Source organism: Bos javanicus, chromosome 12, assembly GCF_032452875.1.
Source record: "Bos javanicus breed banteng chromosome 12, ARS-OSU_banteng_1.0, whole genome shotgun sequence".
NCBI lineage: Eukaryota > Metazoa > Chordata > Mammalia > Artiodactyla > Bovidae > Bos > Bos javanicus.
Window position 1 is genome coordinate 54,428,661 of NC_083879.1, and position 23,700 is coordinate 54,452,360.

The window sequence follows — 23,700 nt, forward strand, 5'->3', positions numbered from 1 at the left end:
CCAATCCCACAAGCCCCTTCTCACAACCATCCAACTTTATTGCTCACCCCAGAAACCTGGGTTTTCTCTGCCTTCATTATGCTCAATGTCCACCCTTCACTCTCCTTACCCTTGCAAAACTCATCTTTTAAAACTGTAAATATAATCATTTAACACTCTACTTGCAGGGAGAAATATCAATAACCTCAGATAAGCAGATGACACCACCCTTATGGCAGAAAGTGAAGAGAAACTAAAAAGCCTCTTGGTCAAAGTGAAAGAGGAGAGTGAAAAAGTTGGCTTAAAGCTCAACATTCAGAAAACTAACATCATGGCATCTGGTCCCATCACTACATGGCAAATAGATGGGGGAACAGTGGAAACAGTGGCTGACTTTATTTTTTTGGGCTCCAAAATCACTGTAGATGGTGACTGCAGCCATGAAATTAAAAGACGCTTACTCCTTGGAAGGAAAGTTATGACCAGTCTAGATAGCATATTAAAAAGCAGAGACATTACTTTGCCAACAAAGGTCCATCTAGTCAAGGCTATGGTTTTTCCAGTGGTCATGTATGGATGTGAGAGTTGGACTGTGAAGAAGGCTGAGCTACCAAAGAATTGATGCTTTTGAACTGTGGTGTTGAAGACTCTTGAGAGTCCTTTGGACTGCAAGGAGATCCAACCAGTCCATCCTAAAGGAGATCAGTCCTGGGTGTTCATTGGAAGGACTGATGCTGAAGCTGAAACTCCAGTACTTTGGCCACCTCATGCGAAGAGTTGACTCACTGGAAAAGACTCTGATGCTGGGAGGGATTGGGGGTAGGAGGAGAAGGGGACGACAGAGGATGAGATGGCTGGATGTCATCACCGACTCGATGGACATGAGTTTGGGTAAATTCCAAGAGTTGGTGATGGACAGGAAGGCCTGGCTTGCTGCGATTTATGGGGTCGCAAAGAGTCGGACACGACTGAGCGACTGAACTGACTGACCCTCACTTCTGTCTTTCTTTCATTCCATCACCTTCTTTCTTACAAACTTTAAAACCTTTCAGTGCCCTCCCCTCCAACACCACAGGGTGAAGTTCAAAGCTTTTACCATGCTCCAAACCTTGTTTCTTTTCAGACTCCTTCTATCCTAGCTTCTATTTTCCATAAAGCCCTTTCAGTTCAGTTGCTCAGTCGTGTCCAACTCTTTGTGACCCCATGAACCACAGCACACCAGGCCTCCCTGTCCATCACCAACTCCCAGAGTTCACCCAAACTCATGTCCATCGAGTCAGTGATGCCATCCAGCCATCTCATCCTCTGTCGTCCCCTTCTCCTCCTGCCCCCAAATCCCTCCCAGCATCAGAGTCTTTTCCAATGAGTCAACTCTTCACATGAGGTGGCCAAAGTATTGGAGTTTCAGCTTCAGCATCAGTCCTTCCAATGAACACCCAGGACTGATCTCCTTTAGAATGGACTGGTTGGATCTCCTTGCAGTCCAAGGGACTCTCAAGAGTCTTCCTCACCACAGTTCAAAAGCATCAATTCTTCAGCTCTCAGCCTTCTTCACAGTCCAATTCTCACATCCATACATGACCACTGGAAAAACCATAGCCTTGACTAGACAGACCTTGGCAAACTAATGTCTCTGCTTTTGAATATGCTATCTAGGTTGGTCATAACTTTCCTTCCAAGGAGTAAGCGTCTTTTAATTTCATGGCTAAAAATCACCATCCAAAGGATTTTGGAGCCCAAAAAAGTAAAGTCTGACACTGTTTCCCCATCTATTTGCCATGAAGTGATGGGACCGGATGCCATGATGTTAGTTTTCTGAATGTTGAGCTTTAAGCCAACTTTTTCACTCTCCTCTTTCACTTTCAACAAGAGGCTTTTTAGTTCCTCTTCACTTTCTGCCATAAAGGTAGTGTCATCTGCTTATCTGAGGTTATTGATATTTCTCCTGGCAATCTTGATTCCAGCTTGTGCTTCTTCCAGCCCAGCGTTTCTCATGATGTACTCTGAATATAAGTTAAATAAGCAGGGTGACAATATACAGCCTTGACGTACTCCTTTACCAATTTGGAACCAGTCTGTTGTTCCATGGAAAAAGCAAAAGAGTTCCAGAACAACATCTATTTCTGCTTTATTGACTATGCCAAAGCCTTTGACTGTGTGGATCATAATAAACTGTGGAAAATTCTGAAAGAGATGGCAGTACCAGACCACCTGACCTGCCTCTGAGAAACCTGTATGCAGGTCAGGAAGCAACAGTTAGAACTGGACATGGAACAGACTGGTTCCAAATAGGAAAAGGAGTACGTCACAGTCTATTAATAATTACTTCTTTTTGCCACTCCTCAGAGAACTTATTTCCATTACTTGATATTTATGGAAACTATTTTTCCCTTAAATATCAAGAAAAAGAGAAGAGCTAAAAATGGATTATGGGATGGCAAGATGTTTGTTTACCCATGGTCTGGAGAGGTGTATGGCAGGAAATAGATGTATTAAAAACAAACAAGCAAGCTCTGAGCAGATGCTGTGCACTGGATCACAGGAACAAAGCTGATAGAGTTGGAGACGGGTCACTGACTTTCTCATGCCACAGGGCAGCTTTGGCATCCTGGAAAGGGGAGAGGGTCACTGTGCGGGTTACCAGTAAAGCAGCGTTTCAACAGAGGCCACATAGTGGGGCTTCCCTCGTAGCTGAGTTGGTAAAGAATCTGCCTGCAATGCAGGCAACTGGGTTTAATTCCTGAGTTGGGAGGATCCCCTGGAGAAGAAAATGGCAACCCACTTCAAGTGTTCTTGCCTGGAGAATCCCATGGACAAAGGAGCCTGGCAAGCTATAGTCCATGGGGTGGCAAAGAGTCCGACATGACTAAAGCGACGAAACCACCATCACCACACAGTGGCAGCAGCTGTGGTGAAGAGTCCAGACTGAATCTAGTAAGGAAGAAGGCAAGATGAGCTGTTTGGGAAATTCTGAGTTAGAATTGGGAAAGATGGGAAAGGGGGGATGCTAGTTAGCAGTTTCACAGGTGGGGGTTATGTAGCGAATGGTATTCCTACTTGAAAAGAAAAGTGAAGTCATTTGATGGGAACTGTTAATTCCATTACCAAAGCTAAAATCACAATGAATTTTTCTTCCTCTTCTTTCCTCTAGTTACAGTGAGGGTTTGTCTCTTACAACCTAAGGATGGTCCTTCTAATTGCGCTTTGGATCTTTCCTCCTCCCATCTTTTGTGCCCGATAAACTAGCATTATCACCTTTTCACGGGGACTCCTTTCTGCAGAGATTCAAATGTGATTAAGTCTCTGGCCTCCCTTTATCCCATCTGCCTTGCAGACTTCTAACATTTCTCTTCTACCCTTAAAAATCTTCTCAAAAAACCTGTTTATACTGTGTCTCCAGAGCCTTACCCTCATTTCTCTCAGCACAGCCCATCTTGTCTGTGTGTGTTAATTGCTCAGTTGTGTCTAGCTCTTGCGACCCGATGCACTGTAGCCCATCATGCTCTTCTGTCCATGGGATCTCCATGCAAAAAGATCCCTTGCATGGGTTGCCATTCCCTTCTCTCTATCCATCATTAAAAATCAGTGGGTTCCCATTCTCTTCTGTCTATTCATCATTAAAAAGCAGAAAAGCAAAACAAATAGACAAAAACATATTCCAGGGTTATCAATGACATCTGTATCCTAAGATCGAGGGGACGTTTTCACATTTCATCTTGCAACATTTGAAACTGTTAATCATTTCCTTACTCCTAAAGTGGGATTTTTTTTTTTTTTTTTTATAGTTTGGCCTCTATAAATCCCATTCCTGGTTTTCTTTCTACTTCTGTCATTGCCCCTTCTAATTTTCCTTTGCAGAATCTACCCACATTATCTGGATTAAATGTAGAGTTCCTCACTCTATATACTTGATCCCTAGGAATTTCCTGGTCACCCACAGATTAGATTTCTGTAGTAAACAATTCTCAACATTGTGTATCTCTGTGTTGTAGCCACACTGGGTTTCTCTCATTCTTCAAATCCACATTTGGTCCCTCGATAGTTAAGTTTGTACAACACTGTTCACTCCCTCCAAGACTATGCTCCCCCAGAGTAACTCCTGCTCAGCTCTCAGATCTCAAATGAAAGATCACTTTTTATGGGAAGCCTTTCCTAAGTTAGATCCATTCACTTTATACTTTTACAAAGCTCTGTTCCTTCGGAGCATTTCATTTATAACTTTCCTTTTGTTCTGTTTCCTTCCCCTTTGAATGATTTCAACCCTCCTGAACTATTAAAGGTCAGGAAGAGTACATTAAGAGTCCGCTTTTTTTCTCATCTCCCAGCTTCTCATAGGTGGTGCCATTTCTCAGTCTGAAGTCCTTTCAGGCAGCAATGCTGATGGGAAGAATTAAGAGTCAACATACACATAGGACTACTTCATCTACTGGCACTGGTTGTGGTTTAACCAGTGGGAGAAATAAGTCTGCACTAATTTCAAAAGTTTTCAAGTGCTCAAACTCCATTTATTCCTTTTACATACCTCAGATACTTGCTCTCAAGACCTCATTCTTTAGGGAGAGCACACATCCAAGACATTTCCTTAGATTGCACTCTAAACTGGGACTAGATGCTACTCTGCCTTTGTGAAAATTAAAATTCACATACAGTTGTAAGAAATAATGGTGAAAGATCCCATTACCCTTTACCAAATTCCCCCTAATCCAATGGTAAATCTTTCAAAAATTGTACTGGTTATCACAACCAGTATACTCATATTGACAGACAAAATAGAGAACATTTCCATCATCCTAAGGATCCCTAATGTTGTCCTTTCACAATCACTTCCCTCCCACCTCCAAAATCACTGGCAACTACTGGTATTCCCCATCTCAAACTTTGTCGACAATTTCAAGAATGTTATGTAAATAGAATCATTCAATAGCCTTTTGGGGCTAGCTAATTTCATTCAGTGTAGTCTCTGGAGATTGATCCAGAAGTGGCATGAATCGATAGTTTTCTTCTTACTGTTGAGTATTTTCCTGAAATGGATGTATCAGTAACCATTAACCCATTGAATAATATGGATTATTTCATTTTTTACTGTTATGAATAAAGCTCCTCTGATATTTGTGTACATATGTGAAAGTAAGTTGAATGTTCAAGAGTACAACTGCTGGTTTGTGTGACAGTTGTTATGTTTAGCTTTTTAAGAAACCACACTGTTATCCAGAGTGGCTATTCAACTCCCACCAGCGATGTGATCTAGTTTCTCTGCATCCTTGACGTCGGTTTTTACTTTGGCCGTTCTGATAGGTATGTAGTGATGTCACACTGTGATTTTAATTTCCACTTCCCTAATGGCCAAAGATGTTAAATATCTTCTCATGAACTTATTTGCCATCTGAATGTCATTTCTGATGAAACAGCTCCGTCTTTCGCCTATGTTCTACTTGGATTGTTTTTCATTCTTGAGCTTTGTTATTTATATAATCTATATACCAATTCTGACATATACTAGAAACATGGTTTGCAAGTCGTCTTCTACTTTGTAGCTTATCTTTTTGTCCTTTTAACCAATTCTTTCACAGAGCAAAAGTTTTAAATTTTGATGATGTCCAATCTATCATGTTTTTATGGATTAAGCTTTTGGTATCGTCTTAAGAACTTTTCTTGCCTAGCTTTAGGTTCCAAAGATTTCCTGGATTTTTTTTTCTTATTATAGTCACATATTTAAGTCAACGATCCATTTTGAGTTGAGTAAGGTCTAAGATTTAACTCAGGGTTCATTTTGGTTTTGCCAACGGATGTTCAATTGTCCTAGGACCATTTGTTGAAAAGGCTGTATTTCTTCAATTGTTCTGGCACTTTGTTAAAAATCAGTTGGACATACTCATGTGCACCTGTGACCTCTATGCTATTCCAGTGATCTGTGTCTATCTCTCCCATAAAGAGCCCAGTTTAGAGAAGAAATATTGTATGACATCCCTTCTATGTGGAACCTAAAAAGAAATAATACAAGTGAATTTACGTACAAAACACAGACTCAGAGACTTCGAGATCAAGCTTATGATTGTCCAGGAGAAGGATGAGAAGAGATAGTCAGGGAGCTTTGGGGGAGAATTGATAGACGTGTATGTATGGCTGAATCCCTTTGCCATTCACCTCAAACTATCACAACATAGTTATCAGCTATATCCCAATACAAAATAAAAAGTTTTAAAAAAGAACAGTCTCGATAACTTTAGCTATAAAATTACTCTTAAAATTGGATTTCTTCCACTTTATTAGTCTCTTAAAAAATTGTTTTATTCTAGTTCTCTTGCCTTTCCATATAAATTTTAGTACGATCTTGTGTCCACACACACACAAAATTATGTTAAACCTGTGTTATCAGTGTTAAATTTGTTTACCAGTTCTGGGAGAACTGACATATTTACTTTTGGGCTTTCTGACATAGGACTGTCTCTCCATTTCCTTAGGTCTCCTTTGATACTTTTTATCAGCATTTTGTAGTTTTCAGCAGACAAGTCCTGCACACACTTTGTTAGATTTACACCTAAGTATGTGGCTTTTTCATTTACTAGAATTGGCACTGTATTTTTAATTCCAGCCTCCTTGTATTCCAACGTAGTTATTTAGAAATACAAATGATTTTTCTATCTACTGTATGCAGTACACCATACTTGTTCACATTTGGAACATTTCCAGGTCCAACTGAGGAAGAACTACTACAGGTAGGTTACGTACACAGCACAGTAAAAATAGGGGAAAAAAAAAAAATCTGGGACATCAAATCCGGACATTAGGCGTAAATGGTATGGCTTATGCTCTCTTGTCAGATTAGAGTTCTTTGTGAGGAGGGACATAAGAACTAGCTCAAATTGCTATCATAATCCCCATCTTGCTCTCCCATGAGAAACGCAAGTAGGACCCTGAATAGATGTGCTCTGGAGACATGCTTTTCCATGGAATTTCCTTGTCTTTTGGTGCTACATAAAGCTTACCAGTTGAGAAAAATGAAAATGTACTACTTGCTTCCAGGTCAGAACTTCCACAAATGCAGGACTAAATCTATAGCCTATCCTTTTCCCATCCTTGGCACCTTAGATGGATCTGTTCCTTTGTGAGCACTCCCACTCTGGGAATTCTCTCCTTTTCTCAGTGCTTGTGGTTTAATCGCTAAGTCATGCCCGACTCTTTTCGACCTCATGGACCATAGCCCATCAGGCTCCTCTGTCCATGGGATTTCCCAGGCAAGAATACTGAAGTGGGTTGCTATTTCCTTCTCCAGGGGATCTTCCCAACCCAGGGACCGAATCCAGGTCTCCTGCATTGCAGGCAGACTCTTCACCGTCTGAGCCACCAGGGAAGTCCTTTCCACTGGAGACCTTGACAAAACAAAATTTAAAAGACCTACTTCTTTTAGGTTGACTGAATTGTTGGTTACAATTGTTTTTAATATATGCAGTTTTCATACTATTCTAAATATGACATGCATGAGGACTGTCATGACTAGTAACTGGTTCAGTATTCAGTGTTTTTGTCAAGATACCTATTTGGTTTTTACTTAAATTCTTACCTTAGGCAGACATGACAACTGTTAAATGCCAGAGATCTCGTTTTTAATCATTAATTTAATTCTGAATATTAACTTGATAAGAAAAAAAATGTAAAGCTGGCACATCATCTACTAGTTATTTATCACCAAAAACCAAAACCCTAAACAAGCAAAATACTGCATTAAACTTAGTACAAATTTGCTTCTAACTCCAAACTTTCAGTTATAATTTCTAAGTATTTCTCCAACACAGACTTTAATTTAAAAAAAAATAAAGGGTATCTATTAAGTTTTAAGTCACAGATGTTACTTAAAAAAAATAGATTGGTAATGTCTCTGAAAATTCTGATTTAAATAAGATATTAAGGACAAATAGCATTTTAACATTAGGAAAAAGAAGGTCAAAATGTGAGACTCTTAAGGTTTACTTTTTGGTAATTTGTACTGTACCCTCTTGGAAGTCAGAAATATAAAATTGGTCTTTTCATTAACTCCATGACCTAAATTCAAAATCTTCAACACAAATACAGGGCATATTATATTTCAGATTATCAGAATGATTCTCACAGCACTGAATACAAGTTCTTGCATAGTACTTCAATAATACACATTTGAGATATATAAAAAGTAAATTAATGATCAATTTAAGAAAACTCTGCTATAACACTGTAAAACCCTTGAATACTGGAACTGTCATATTATATATTAGAAAAAATATTAGATAAAACATGACCATGGATAGCTCAGGATATTCAAGCAATATTTTGCAAGGAATCTTATTATTTTGAATAAAATGACTCTTCTAAAAATGGACTTTTATATAAGGAAACATATGGAACTCATCATTTTCTCATTTCTACGTAATTTTTTTCACAGTTTACTTCTCTTTATGTACTTCAATCACGAATGTTCATGAACTTCATGGGGAAGACAAATTTTTCTGGAAGCAGTTTGCAGAGCTGAGATAAAAAATAAGGGGAGTTTGTTTTTACTGTAAATTATTTGATACCTCTTTGAGTATTCTTATAGTGGCTATGGTATTAAGAAGTGGAAATTCCAGTCCTTATTCTGTCATTTAACTTATTTAATAAAGACAAAGGTTATCTGCCCTACTGTCCAATAAGACTAGTTATGAGACTGTGTAAGTTCTTGAAAGTTTATAAAATGCTGTGACAAAAGTATACAAATCTGTACTTCTCAAGGGGGAAACAAACTGCTACGGTAGGGAATATAAAATCCTGCCACAACATACTATAGAAAATAAAAAGAGCTTAACCACTATAACAAGCATTAATTTGCTACGTTTAGAACAATTTCAGTAAGTTCAACACATTTACAAAGAAAACTGAATGAATGGTCTTTTCCAAAGCTAAATTATGAAAATAGGTGTTCATACCTATCTGCCTATAAAAGATCAAATTAAAGTATATCATTTAAAAAATAATGTACTTTGATGCAGCAGTTCTGAGAAAATATCTTGAAGAAATAATCTAAGATGTTTAAGGATATGGCATTATTTACAATAAAATAAAAGCTGGAAAAGTCCTAAGTGCCCCAAATGAGGAGACAATACACTGTGAGTCATCTACAAATGGAGGGGCTTTAAAAATGGTATATTAACCTATTACCATACACCGAAAGACAAAGCAATATGCATTATATAATCCCATTTTAAAATGTCTGGGGATCATTTGTAAATGACAGGCTTTCTATCATCCTACCTCTTTGTCTTTTTATTTTGAATGTCTAGCTTTTCGACAGTATGTCATATGTGATTTTTTACAGGATTAAAAAAGACCAAATCCACTCATACTCTATACAGAAGTATTTCCCAGGCTAAGTGAAGGCTAACATGATTATTCTGCAAATATTCCACATATTATATAATTTTTAATAATTTTACTGTCATCATGTATTAACCAAAATCCTCTACTTCAAGCCAGAGACTTCTATTTCATAACCAGATCTCTAATTGGATTTTTATTGACTTATGCACTTTGAAATGATAATGTATTTTCCTGTAGAAACAGTGGAAGATAGGCAACTACCAAACTTATTTAACCCATGTTATAGATAACAGAAGGAATATCTGCAATTAAAAAAAAAAACACAAAAAATATCACAATACTGTTCACTCAATAAAAGCATGAAATGAACATGTTGAATGCTGGAAAAGCAGATCAAATTAGATCAGGAGAATAAACATTCAGATGAAAACTGAAAATTATGGAGGGACGTTCTGAAAACTTTCATTGGCCTTCGAGGTTGACAGAAATGCTTCATGTCTCTAATTTCACTTCAGAATCTATGGTAGTCCTTCTCTGATATTAGAGTATCGTTATACAATCACTCATGATAAGGAGAAACTTTTTAGTCCCCAAATGAAATAAAGAGAACATTTCCAGCAATAAATAGGCAGGAACTAGGGAGAAAAGGGATACGGAAGATTTTTGTATATGTGTGACAAAAGGAGTCAAGAACACTTTGGTACCAAAGGTGATTTAAAACAATTTTAAGTGAGAATGGCTGTGAAGAGAGGAAGAGGCAATATAGAGCCATTTCTTCATATAAATATTTTCAGAATTTTCAACTGTGCAATGCCTGAGAGCTGCAAATTCTCCTTTCTACTCTATGTTAATATAATTGATGCAAAATGCAGGACAATTTTAAAAAGTTAACAAATGCTTTTAGTAAGACTATTTTATTTAAAAAATTTTCAAAATATAAAAATAATAAACATTATGGGTATTAACAAACAAAACAACATAATTCAACTATAAATAATAAAAATGTTGACAACCCCACATAAACACATAATACTATAAACATTCTAGGCATACAAGAGTAGTTTTCTAGTTCAAGTTTTACCATTTTCAAGTTTTATCACTTTAAAAATAAACAAAAAAGCTGCTACAGCTTAACCAATTACTTTCGCTCCACTCAAAGAGCAGGGAATTTTCCCCCCATGCCAACACACATTCATGAAATGGGATACTTATGGGCACAGGTATTAAAAATTGGAATAATCCAGTCTCCAGACAAGAAAGAATTCCTTTGGTGCTTTTAGGTTCAACAATCCACAGAAATTGAGTTCAACTAAACCACTATTAAAGGAAATCTTGTGCCAGACATGTTCTGAAGTAATATTACACCCAAAACAGGTTCAGGATTCTGAGAATCAAAAGTAAACATCTATGAATGCTTTGCTGATACTTAAAAACTGTATCCTAAGAACATTCACTAAGATGCTGGAATGAAGTCTTGCAGATGCAGAAAATCTGCACATCAACACAAAACTTGTACAATGTAAATAATACATCTCTTTACAACTCATCAAATGTTCTATAAATATTTAAGAATTACTCTGCCTCCTGATGAGTAAAAGACAGATGGGAATTGAATGCAGAAGAGGATTACACCATTTTTTAGGATTAGAAAAGTTTTCCATTTGCAACTGGGAAAACTGAGCCATGCTCAACGTATCATTTTTTTTTTTTTTTTAGTCTAGTCATATTAACCATTCCTCTTATCAAAAGAGCTGCTGACAAATTGAAGAAAATGTTTTCTTTCTGGGAAGTTGGACACCAATTAGTATGTCATTCTGCATCATTCTCTTTAAATTACAGGGTGTTTCTAATTGGCTGGGCTCTTTACCTGGCTCATCACAGACCACTTTTATAATTATGCTGCTAGATTAGATTAAGTTATAAGCAATCATAGATTTAAGCTCAGCAAAGTCTGGATAACAGGTTGAAAAATGATATTGAAAGGTTTTGTAGCACCAATGACTTTTTCCTAAGACACTTGAGGGGCTGCATCGCTTTAAAGTTATTATTTCTCTTGTAAACAAGACCAAAAATATTCAATTGATCTGTACTTTGAGCACAAATATTTATAAACTCTATTTGAAAAAAAAAACACACATATAGCATGACTAGGGCAGCTAATAGTGTAAAATCTAAGTATATTGAAAAATATAAAGATATATAAAAGGCTTTCATAATGCAATCGTGCAGAGGTAAACTGCTTCATTCAATTACACAAAAGTGATTCTGTACAGTTATCAACATATAGCTCCATGAGAATCCTCTTCAGGAAAATGAAATAATGAAAATCCTCATCTTTAATTAATAAACATATGGGAAATTATTAAAATATGTACCTGACCTACCAGATCTCAAAGCAATTTTTCAAAAAGTGCAATGATTTTAACGAGAATTAAATCATCTCAACTTCTGATTCCCAATGGCATGTTCAATTGCATTTTGCTTTATTTTGTTTTTAATTTAAAAACAAGGGGGTGAAAAAAAAGGAAGATGACAAAATAAGACAGAGTAGTGGTATGTGATCCACAGCTATTAACCAACCCAAAGCTGATAACAGCCAAGTACGGTCTCTTCAGAGAATTATCTTTGGGTTTTCAGCCCAGCACGTTAGAGCTATTCTAACTATTACACAGAGAGAGAAGCTCTCCTTACAAAGAAAAAATACTGAACTAATCTGGGAAAATATCTGCAAACTCCCAGTGGCCACACGTTAGTTTACAATGTGAACTAATACAAAAGTCTAATTTTAAAATGCCTTGTAGGCTACAAGGTCATACATAAGAAAAATTTCCAAAATACTTACTGTTCCTTTAAACCAAGCCTACATTAACCATGCTGTTTTCAATTAATATGAATCAAAATAGATAATTTACATTATGTCTGACATATTCATTCTTTTTTCCTGGCGACAAATGCAATGCATACTCAAGAAAAAGTGCTTGCAGAACAGTTAACTTTGCACAAAAAGGTGAAAATGTGAGCATGGCTGAATGGAACTAAAAACAAAAGGAAAACAAGGGTGAAGAGAATCAAATATAATTTGGACTCTTAATGAAAACTTGTGATCAAGTGTTAACTTCTAAAATGTTAATGAGAATCCAAGAAGGAATACTAAGAAATTAATGTTCTGAAAACTTTATGGTGCTCATTATAAAGAGAGTATTTTGGGTGAAAATTTAGAATAAAATTTAACTTCACTCTTTATAAATAATTCTACACCATATTGCTTATAAATAAAGAACACGGACATACACCCCTTAAGGCAAGAAATCTACAGTCTTTAACAGTGTTAGACACACACTATTTCCCCTTGCTTTTAAGATTGTCTTTGATGTCTTCGTTGCAAGTGAAGAAAACAAGGAAACAGTGTGTAAATGAGACGTTCATTAGATATTTCTCAGTATTTATAATTCACAGATCATCCCATATTACTTGAAAAGCAAATTATTCTCCTTGTTGATTTTGAAGAGTTAAGAATTTTTTAAAAATTATTTGGGTAAGTGGCCTTGGCGTAGACTTCAATAAATATATTTAGAAGAAACAGGCAAGTTATTACCATGTGAAAAAAATATTTTAACCATTTGTTCAAAATTACTGTAAGTAACCACCCTAACTCCAGAAATGTATCCTAAAGCCCAGAAAAAGTAAAGCCAAACCACGGTTTAACTTTTTAATCATTTTCATCATTCTAGATTGTTCATGCTGATGAACATAGTATCATGGCTTTATAGATTTCCTAGATACAATTTCAACTTGGCTGAGCCTGAAAACTCATCTCATGTTAGGAAAACCAAGAGGATTTGTTTTTCCTTCTTAGAGTGTTTAAAAACAAACAGCTATAAAGGGGAGAAAACATTTAAGTATAAGATCAGACAAAGCACACACTCAGATTTACTTCTGGACTCAGATGTACCCTAAAATTGAACTGGAAAAATAAAAATGCTAATTATGGTACATGTAAACATCTATTCAAACTGATAAAGGGCAAACATAAAGTGATAGTGTCATATTATTGTAACAGTCGTCTCCAGACAGGAACAGGTCTTGCTGTTGTAGTCACAAAGCTAAATTCAGGCAATGATGATCTCCCTCTGCTGGAAAAAGAGAAGACTATTAAAAAAAACTTTGAAAACAGTAAATAAATCTAAAACTTGAATCATACCATACAATGACCTTAACTTTTTAAAAACATTACATCTGAGAAAAGAATCAAAATGAAAGTTGCAGACAAATTTTACAAAGATCAACCATGGTTTAAAATGATTTTAACAAAACCTCTCTGCAACACGCTTCATTAAGCTGCACAGGTAACAGCTCGGCAACACGATTATGATCCAAATTTTTCATTAGGAAATGTCATCATGGACCATATAGTAAATTTTTATCAGTGTGGGTTGGAAAAGTAACAATTTTAAGAAATCATTAACAAATTTCAAGATATTGATAAAAAAATAAAAGCAAGAACAATTGTCTTAAGTTTCCCAAGGACTACAAAATAATCGTGAGCTATATATGTAATTTCCTTAAACTCCATGGGATAACCATTTCATTCTTCAATCACACTGTATGACATAAAATACTATACTAAGCATAATGATAAACAACAAAAGTAAATAAAAAGGAACATATCAAAATGAGACAGTGTTTGGTATACAAAAGAAGACTAACTTGGATGATGAGATAAGAGGATGGATGAAATAAAGTTAACAGGGAGGGAAGGGTTAGAAAAGAAACATAAATTGGTACAAAAAAGTAAAAAATGCTTCAATTATACTAATCTAATAAGTACATAATACTGATAAAATGCAAGAACCAAATTAGGAATTTCTCTACTGAATAAGTATAACGTTTTCATTAGAAATTACTAATGCATGCCAATCAAATTCACCGAGGTTTCTTTCTTTCTTGGGTCTTTTAGATAGCTATTCTGGATATCAGATCTGTCAGATTATCTGTCAGATAATCTGCTGTCATCTGATAGGTATACAATAATCAGAGAGCAAAAAAATCTATTCTTCTCTAAAAGCCTGTATGCTGTATACATACCTTAGAGCAACTAGCCCGTTCAAAAGTTAATAAGATAGTTTCTGAAAATATGGGAAAAGGAAATTTTTTCTTTCTGCCTTACAAATATTGTATGTTCATGATTTATCCCTAGATTAAATTTCTACTTTTAATCATATAGGGTTTCAGAAGAATGGGAATAGCACTGTAAAGGACCAAAAATAAGCTAACAAGCTTACTGAACTAAGCTAACAAGACAAAACTTTTACACAGGACATTTTTGTTTTAAAATGCTAAGATTTTTTTTTGTAAGGGAAGAAAAAAAAAAAAATCTTACAAATGTTTACATAAATTCTAGGACTAAAACTATTTTTCTATAATTAGTTTACACTACAGGTAAGGAAAAAAGAAAGAAAATATAAATTGATAGTTTGTATGATACTCTAAAATAGCCATTGATATTTCAACATACTAGATGAGCAAATGTTTGCTTTCTTTTTATAACCTTTAGAACCAGTGAGTATTGTTCCAAGTAAGACTGAAAATACAGTCCCCATAAAACAGTTCTAGTAAGAAGAAATGTCCTCCAATTAAACCATACTTTTCACAGGTAGTCAGCTAAAACAGTGAAGTCTTATCTTAATAGTAAACTATCATTTGATACATTTGATCATATCACAAAATAAAACAAGAGCTATGGAATACTATCCCATTCATGCAACACGATTTCATTAAATGCTGAATACTGGTTAACTACCAAAATTAATTTTTAAATGTTACAATTATCCAATAACATTTAAAACAACACTGCTATGTAGAGACATAAGATACTGAATGAAATATGTAAAATGACAACTCCACCATCCCTTGAGGTAATCCTAATCAATCTTTTAACAAATGATATATAATTTCCTTCCATTTTTTCCTGAAAAAAGTAGCTGTCTACATCTCAATTCCTTCTTCATTCCCACTTCAGCCCAGATCTATACTATAGCAAAGAACTTCTAAGGAAAACTGCAGAATTAAAAAATGTATTTCAAGTTTTAGGTAAATACTATAATAAAAAAGAGTTCTAAACTCTGAGTTTAGAACTGAAAGGAAGTTGTAAGTACGAAGAAAAAGTGCGAATACAGAAGTTAATCTATACTTTTTAGGTTAAATGTAATTTGTGTAGCAAAAGCAAACATCTGGAACAGTATACAAAACTGTACCAAGACACACTGTATGACTTATCATAACCAAATCTAAGTTGCTTCTACTGATGATAGAAACAGTAACAGCAACAACAGGTAGGGAGAACTGGTATAGATATGTTAAACTGTTTTAGATCAAACACTAATATACTACCAGGGAAACTAAAGATGTGAAAGGAACCTTAAGAGATCATCTGCTGCTGCTGCTAAGTTGCAGCAGTCATGTCTGACTCTGTGCAACCCCATAGACGGCAGCCCACCAAGCTCCCCCGTCCCTGGGATTCTCCAGGCAAGAACACCGGAGTGGGTTGCCATTTCCTTCTCCAATGCCTGAAAGTGAAAAGTGAAAGTGAAGTCGCTCAGTTGTGTCCAACTCTTAGCAACCCCATGGACTACAGCCTACCAGGCTCCTACGTCCATGGGATTTTCCAGGCAAGAGTACTGGAGTGGGGTGCCATTGCCTTCTCCGAAGAGATCATCTAGTCCAACCCTTTTCATTTTACAGACAAGGAAACAACCCTGGATAAGTTAAGAGACTTTTCTAAGGCCAGAGAATTAGTTACAGAGTTTGGGAACAAAAGCTAAATCTCTTAACACTTGTCCAGTACTCTATACTTGCTCATCTTTGAATATAAAAAAATTAATGGGATGGACTAGATTAGTGGCTCTTGACATTTCTGTTCTTACACAATGATAGAAACCAAAAGGCTATCTTACTCCTGAAATAGACATTTAATATTCCAAAATGTTAATAGCTTACTAATTGCTATGGAAATTCCGCTAAGACTATGTGTATACTCCTCCATCACTATTTGTAAGAAACCCCACTGGTACAATACTTAACAGAATCAACTGTTTACTAAGATGATCCCAAATGATTGAGAAGACCTTCAAGAAAGATTTCTGGAAAATTGATAAGAATTAACAAGGGAGGTAATTGTCACTCCATTATTGGAGATTTAAATATGCATTCATTCATTAATTCATCCCACAAACAACTGAATGTCCACTATGAGCCAGGTTTTATGATAATCACTAGAGATAAAGATGAATAAGACATGGTCCCCTTCTTAGAGGAGCTTGTAATCTAGTGGGGAAGACAGACATATAAACCAGATAAACTATATTACAACATAAGTACTATAACAGAGATATGAACAAAGTGCTGTATTAAAAGGGATGGTTAAGGTATGAACTGGCTAATGACCAAAGACTAGTAATTTTGTGTAACATCTACTACATTTACTGCAAACACAATCTCATGCCCGATCAATAATTACGAAGGAGGTAGCAACATAGTTTTTAAAAAAGCTGGCACTGAAATCAGAGTGCCTGTATTCAAATCTAGTCCTTCTATTTACTAGCTATCACTTTGGGCAAGTCATTCCATCTCTATTAGCCTAAGTTTCCTTACCTGTAAAATGGATATCTTAAGTTTTAAATGAGAACACATGAAAGTACATGTAGAGTACTAGTATTTTTTTTATAAACATACTCATTAATTTAAAAAATCCAATAGCAATTTAATACTAAATAATATTTACAATTAAAATATTAATGATAATAAAAATATAATTATGAACCTGATAAATGTTGCTAATATTTAATCCCCATACTTTAGGACCCAATCAAAACATTCTTGCGTTCTGATTCATTCAAAGCAACACGGTGTAAAACATTTTAATTTTAGGTTATGACAGAATTTAAGAATAGGGAAAGTGATTAGCTATTTATGAATTTAAATAAACAATATATAATTTCAGTTACATTATAAGGGAATTTTACAATAATTACACAATAGCACACTAAAATTTGCTAATCAAATTATAAAGCCAAAAATCAGTATGGAGATTTAACTGGCCTTTGAAAGATTTTCTTTCTTTATAATACCTGTTTGGTGTAAAGAGAAGAAACGTGAGCCTCTGCCAATTTGGCATCTTTCACGACTACTAAAAAGAAAAGAAAACAAACTTACCTAATGAATCAGAATAGCACATAGTCAACATACAAGAGACTATACATAAAAATATATCACAGCTCTAAGTATAGTAAAGAAGTTCTGAGTAAAGTCACTATTGTGACAAAAGACATCTGACAGTGAAATTTTAAATATAAACATGTGCATCAACTGCAAGCCAAAACGTTCCTATGAAACAGAACTACCGTTGGGAGTATATATACAACTTTAAGTGGAGGAAGAAAAGAAAAAGAGGAACAGCATCCATGAGCTACTCCACTGGCAAAAGACTATGGTGGTGAAATTACAGTTTGTGACTGTGAGGACCCCAGCATGGGAAGAAAGTTTTTTTGTGTGTGATTTTCAATATAATCACTGTAATCTCAGAAGGGGCAGAAATACTTGCAACCAAAAGGATAAATTTTAAAAGATAAATATGTAGTCTCCCACCCTCCATTCTACAAAGAACGCATTTATTTCCTAGAAACTGCTATATCAACTTTCAATGATCATGTTGTCAGAGAACATGAGAGAAGTCCACTTAAAAATCACAATATTGTTGCAAATGTCAAAGATTTTTTTTATAGAAGTATAGGAAATGCACACTTAAAATATCAGACTGGAACACTTACCAAACAGTGCTTTCCTAAAGTAGTATCTATAGTACATTTCTTTATTCATACATCTTCAAATGGTCAAGTTTTCTTTCATACATCCAAAATGTAATGTGATGTTTTCTTATTCACCAAATGTTATCTCTACTTGAAGTCTGGTTCCAAACTAATCAGCCTGCTTTTAAATTTTAAGACATCTGTTGAAAGTTTATAGGATCAAACCAAACTGAAGTGGTATAAATTTTAAACAATGGATTGTACATTATTGTAAAGGTACCAGTAACCATTATTAAGAATAAGTTAGTGATTATAGCTCCTTTTGTGATAACTGGGGAGAAGGGTAGATCACCATCTGGAATGGTCTATTTATTTTAATTCTTTTTCTTTTCTTTCTTTTTTTTCTTTTTTCTTTTTTTAAATCAAGGAACATTGTCTTTTTTTTTTGTCATTGCTTTTTTCTTTTCTTTTCTTTTCAAGAGACCATTCCACTTTATTTTTTAACATCTGAATGCATAAGGACTCAAATGCAAAGCAGTCATACACCGTTATCATTAAAACCCATATGGTAAAATACATACACAAGTCCAACAAAAGGCTAATACATAGTAAAGCCTAAGCATACTACTATGTAATATTATGAATACATAACTTGGAGACTTTAGTTAGAGTACTATGTTATCTATTCATTTTTTGAAAACATTCATTAAGATTTTAAATGCAAATTCATTCCTTATTTGGAGTAAAACAAAATTCTCTAAGTTATAACAAGTATTGGTCATTAAGTCTTCAGACCTATTCATTAAATTACAAAGAACCCAAATAATTCTGTAATGTTCAGTAAGTATGTAATAAAAACATTGCATATGTTTCTAGTGTGATGTCTTTACCAACTGTTTACTGAAATAAAACGCAAACATCAATCTTTCAAAATACAGGATTCAGAAGGTAGTTTTCTTCTCTTTTGTCTATTTGTGAAATCCATCTTCATTACATTTTACCAAAAATTGTTTTTACAAATATGTAAAAGTACATTAGATAATACTAATGAAACACAGGTAGAGTTCTATCATATGCAGATCAATGATCAGTCAAATCATCTTCTCCAAGAACGAGATTCATTGTCCTCTTCTTCTTCATCATCATCTTGAAGTAATGAATCATCCACCAAAGACTCTTCCTGAAACTTTAGGTTAAAATGCATTTAGGAATTTACCCAAAAAAAAAAAGAAAAGAAAAAAGGTGACACTTTTAAATACTGATTACTCTCAACAGAGTCGAATACAAAAGGTATTTCTATAGTTAGACCATTCAAGAAACAAAAGCAACCTTTATCCACTCAAAGGTTTCTCAATACTATCTATTCTACTGCTTACATCACAGACACTAAAAAAAAAAATCAAAGTTGTAAGCCTTTGTACATGCCATTTCTCCTGCCTCTCTTCATCAAATTATGCCATCTTCTATACCTACAAAACATTGCTGCACACCTTTTTTTTTTTTTTTAAGAAAACATCAGTAATTCTTCTCTGACACTAAATCAACCAATAACTTGAATAAAGTTTATCAATACTTATATTTCTTTTCTGCTGTATGTAACAAACATTTTCTTTTACAGCATTCTTTTCTTTTCCCCATTCCCTTCATAAAAGCTTCTCAGACTACTTTTCAAACTTTTCAAAATACCTAATACCAGGAGCTCTCCTGCTTTTCTCCCCATTCAATTCAAACTCATGGAAGGACAAAGGTATAATCTAAAATATAAAATGACAAATCATGTATATGAGTTTCAAAATACACATTTTATTCTTGCATTTGACTATGGACATGTATAACAGCCTCAAATGCTCTCCAAACAAAATGAAGTGCCATAATGAAAATCTAATCAAGGTAAAACATGGAACCATTTAGTTTTCCCACCTTACCTTTATTCCTTAACTTCCTCAATTTTTTTTCCTACAGCTTATTTCATGATTAAACAAAACAGAGTTGCTTATTTTAGATTTTTGGTTTCAAAGGGCTCTCCCACTTCAGTGGTCTTTATGCTCCCCCCTCTCAGCCATAAGACCAACTGCTGTTATGCAAGAAAAAATATACTATTCCACACCTATATCTCTGCCAATTATAATGCCTCTCTAACTATTACCAGTCCAAGTTCTTGGTTATGAAAAGCTTTTTTTTTATCACTTGGGGTTCAGCTACACTGCTACCACCTCCTTCAAGATTCTTCTGGAAAGAAACAATCATTCCTTCCTCTGCGTACCCACAGCATATTGTTCAAATCTTTATTCACCATATCAATCTGCCTTTTATTATAATTAGTTTCTTGTGTCTATCACCACCTTCTTTTCCAGATTGTATTGCTCCTTGATGATAGGGACCGTGTCTTATTCATTTTTCTGCCTATTGCAGTATCTACCATATAGCAGGCATTCATTCTAATGAACTAAAATGATATGAATTAAAACCTGAAATGTCAATAAAGTAATTAAGTAAATATATACTCTAAAACTTAAAATATCACAAGACTTCCTGTGGATAAAAATCTAATGAGCAATTATTGTCTTCTAAGAATAAATGAAAACTGAGTATATATATGATTTTCAGATATTCTTTTTGGATTAGAAATCCACAGTTATCGTTAATACATAAAATTTAATCATCTGCATTTTATCTGCTATCCCCTGCCTGGAAAGTAGCTCAGGAATAAAAGCTTTATGTTAAAATCACAGCCATAGATCATATTTTATATAAAAATAAACATTTAAGGGTAAAAGCAAATGAAAAAAAAAAAAAACATACTTCCTCTTCATCAGGTTCAACTTCTTCTGTTTCGACAGCTGAAATATTAGTTATTGGCTTATTCCATGCCAGCTTTAGATCCTGCCCTTTGAAACGAGCTCCATGAACTGCAGCCTAAAACAACGAAAAACATTGGAATACAGAACATTAATAATTTATGAAGAAAACAATGAAATGTTATAGTACCTAATATTAAATACAAGTGAAGACAGTTGTCTATTTTTGCTTTGTGGTTTATTTCTCTATTTACTATTTATTATTGCAGTTTATAATTTACTTTATATTGTTATTTATTTCTAAAGTCAGCCTAGTGATTTAAGTAGAGCTATTTCACTACTGGCCAATATGTGACTAGAAGAACTATGTCTCCAAGTCTACAGTAAAATGATAACTGCTACTCAGGGCAATAACTGCAAAGCACTTCAAGATTCTGGTTTTGTATTTTAATTCTTATTAATTCACAAATGACTCATACAGTAACTAGAAACTAGAAACCTCTAATAAATTTAAGGATAATTTTGCATGTGTATTTATACTTAAATTACATCAAATAATCACAAATACCATAAAATGCCTGATCCATCACTAATACAAAATACAAATATCTCAATGAAGAAAAAAAACTGAGCTTTTCTATTGAAAACTAAAGAACTTCCCTACAAAGCTTTCAGAGTTGCATATAATGAAAACTGAGTAAACAGTCAAGCCTAAATACTTGCTACATTAAATGGCTGGTTCAGAAAGAGTGCTTTCAAATTAAAGTAATGTGAACTAATATAAATCAACATTAGCAACAAACCAAAATAACTGTCACCAAAGATTTACAGCAAAACCTCAAAGTACAGCATAATGTGAAATGTAGAAACAATTACATGTTTAATGACATCTGACCACGAGTAGTATGATATAAAGTCCCCAGGTAAAACTTTTAAATCTACACATATAAATTTATGGTTACTTTAAAAGATTTCATGCCTATTAAAATGTAGCTCAGAAATTTTTAGTCCATGACCCCATCATGTCATATAACTAAAGAAATTTTAAGTATTTATATATAATATTTAAGTCCAGAAACAAATTAAGTTTTTGAGGCTGTAAATATTACATAAAAGCACATTCCTGCAAGGAATTCCAACTATCTCACACAAAATGTCTACTCATAAAATTCATGTTTTCATCCAGCTAAAGAAAATGTTAGTGATGTTAGTGATGTCATCTATAGTAAGTTCTTCAAAAATTTCTTATGATCTAATTTTGCACATCTCTATATTCAATACGTACTTCAAATGCACAAGGTGAATCTACAACTCTCTAAAGTTTTAGTTTTAAAATTATTTACTGGGTGCTGTCATCCAGGCTTTGTTGTTCAATTTACCCGTTATGCGTATGCGTTGGTCTCAGTTGTGTCTGACTCTGTGAGACCCCATGGACTGCAGCCCTCCAAGCTCCTCTGTCGATGGGATTCCCCAGGCAAGAATACCGGAGAGGGTTGCCATTCCCTACTCAAAATTTACACATTATAAGGCAGAGTAAAATTAGCATAAATCTAAGTAGCCTGGGATTTTTGGAATGCTAAGTGAGTTCTGGTTTCAGCTTCAAGGCATCAGTTGCGTGAGCCCCAAACAAAAGTCACCTGACCTTTGAAGCTTTGAAGTCAGGCCATGACTTTTCTCTAGCTATGAATATCCTAGACGGCATTTTCTTTCAATATAAGGCTGTTTCATCTACACTGAAAATTTGTTTACAGTAGCCATCTTCATTAATTATTTTACCAATAACTCACAGCAGCTTCTGTATTGGCACTTGCATTTTTATATTATGGAGATAGATTCTTTCCTTAAACCTCATGAACCAATCCCTGCTAGCTTCAAACTTTTCCTCTGAAGCTTCCTCATCTCTCTCAGCCCTCACAATATTGAAAACAGACAGGGCATTGCTCTGGATTAGACATGACTGAGCGACTTCACTTTCTTTCTTTATGAGGATACTGTGGCTGGATTGATGTCCTCTCCAGACCACTAAACTTTCTCCACATCAGCGGTAAGGCTGTTTCACTTTCTTTTCATTCTTGTGTTTACTAGAGTAGCACTTTCAATTTCCTTCAAGAACTTTTCCTTTGTGTTCACACCTTGAATAACTGGCACAGGAGGCCTCGTTTTTGTCCTAGCTCAGCTTCTGATATACCTTCCTCACTAAGCCTAATCTTTCTAGCCTTTGACTTAAAGTGAGCAACGTGAGACTCTTCCTTTCACTTGTATGCTTAGAGGCCACTGTAGGGTTATCAACTGGCCTCATTCCAAGGTTATTTTGTCTCAGGGAGCAAGGAGGCCCGAGAAGAGGGCGAGATACAGAATGGCTGCTTGACAGGGCAGTCAGAACACATTTATTGACTGAATCTGCTATTTTATATGGGCACAGTTTATGGTGCTCCCAAACAACCACCATTTGTTCTGTGGTCACCAGAACAAATATAATAATAATAATGAGAAAGTTCGGAATATTGCAGAAATTACCAAAGTGTGATAGAGAGACATACAGTGAGCAAATGCTGTTGGGAAATGGTGGCGACAGATCAGCATAAAGAAGCACTGCCACAAACCTTCAATCTGTCAAACGAACAATAATATCTGCAAACTGCAATAAAGTAGAGCACAGTAAAACAGGGCATACCTGTATATGTGTGTGTGTATAAAAACCACACAGTACAGAATTATATGGGAAATATCAGGAGCCTTCAATTTATTTTCTTTATACGTGTGTATATATGTGCTATACATGTATATGTATA

At 34.9% G+C, this 23,700-nt stretch overlaps 1 protein-coding gene across 14 annotated transcripts in view; it reads right to left on the reverse strand.

Annotated features, from left to right (window-relative positions):
* Nucleotides 1-10,204: 10,204 nt before the first annotated feature.
* RBM26 (RNA binding motif protein 26) overlaps nt 10,205-23,700 on the reverse strand; it is an 83,078-nt gene continuing 69,582 nt past the window's right edge. For 12 of the 14 annotated variants that reach the window (XM_061435178.1, XM_061435184.1, XM_061435185.1 and 9 more), the window contains 2 exons: nt 20,913-21,026; nt 18,152-19,296 (listed from right to left, as the gene is read on the reverse strand). In XM_061435178.1, coding sequence (XP_061291162.1) covers nt 19,207-19,296; nt 20,913-21,026 — 204 coding nt within the window. In that variant the 3' untranslated portion in view covers nt 18,152-19,206. Of the gene's footprint in view, nt 13,440-18,151; nt 19,297-20,912; nt 21,027-23,700 lie in introns of those variants that run through there. The other 2 variants (XM_061435180.1, XM_061435179.1) reach the window with 2 other exon arrangements.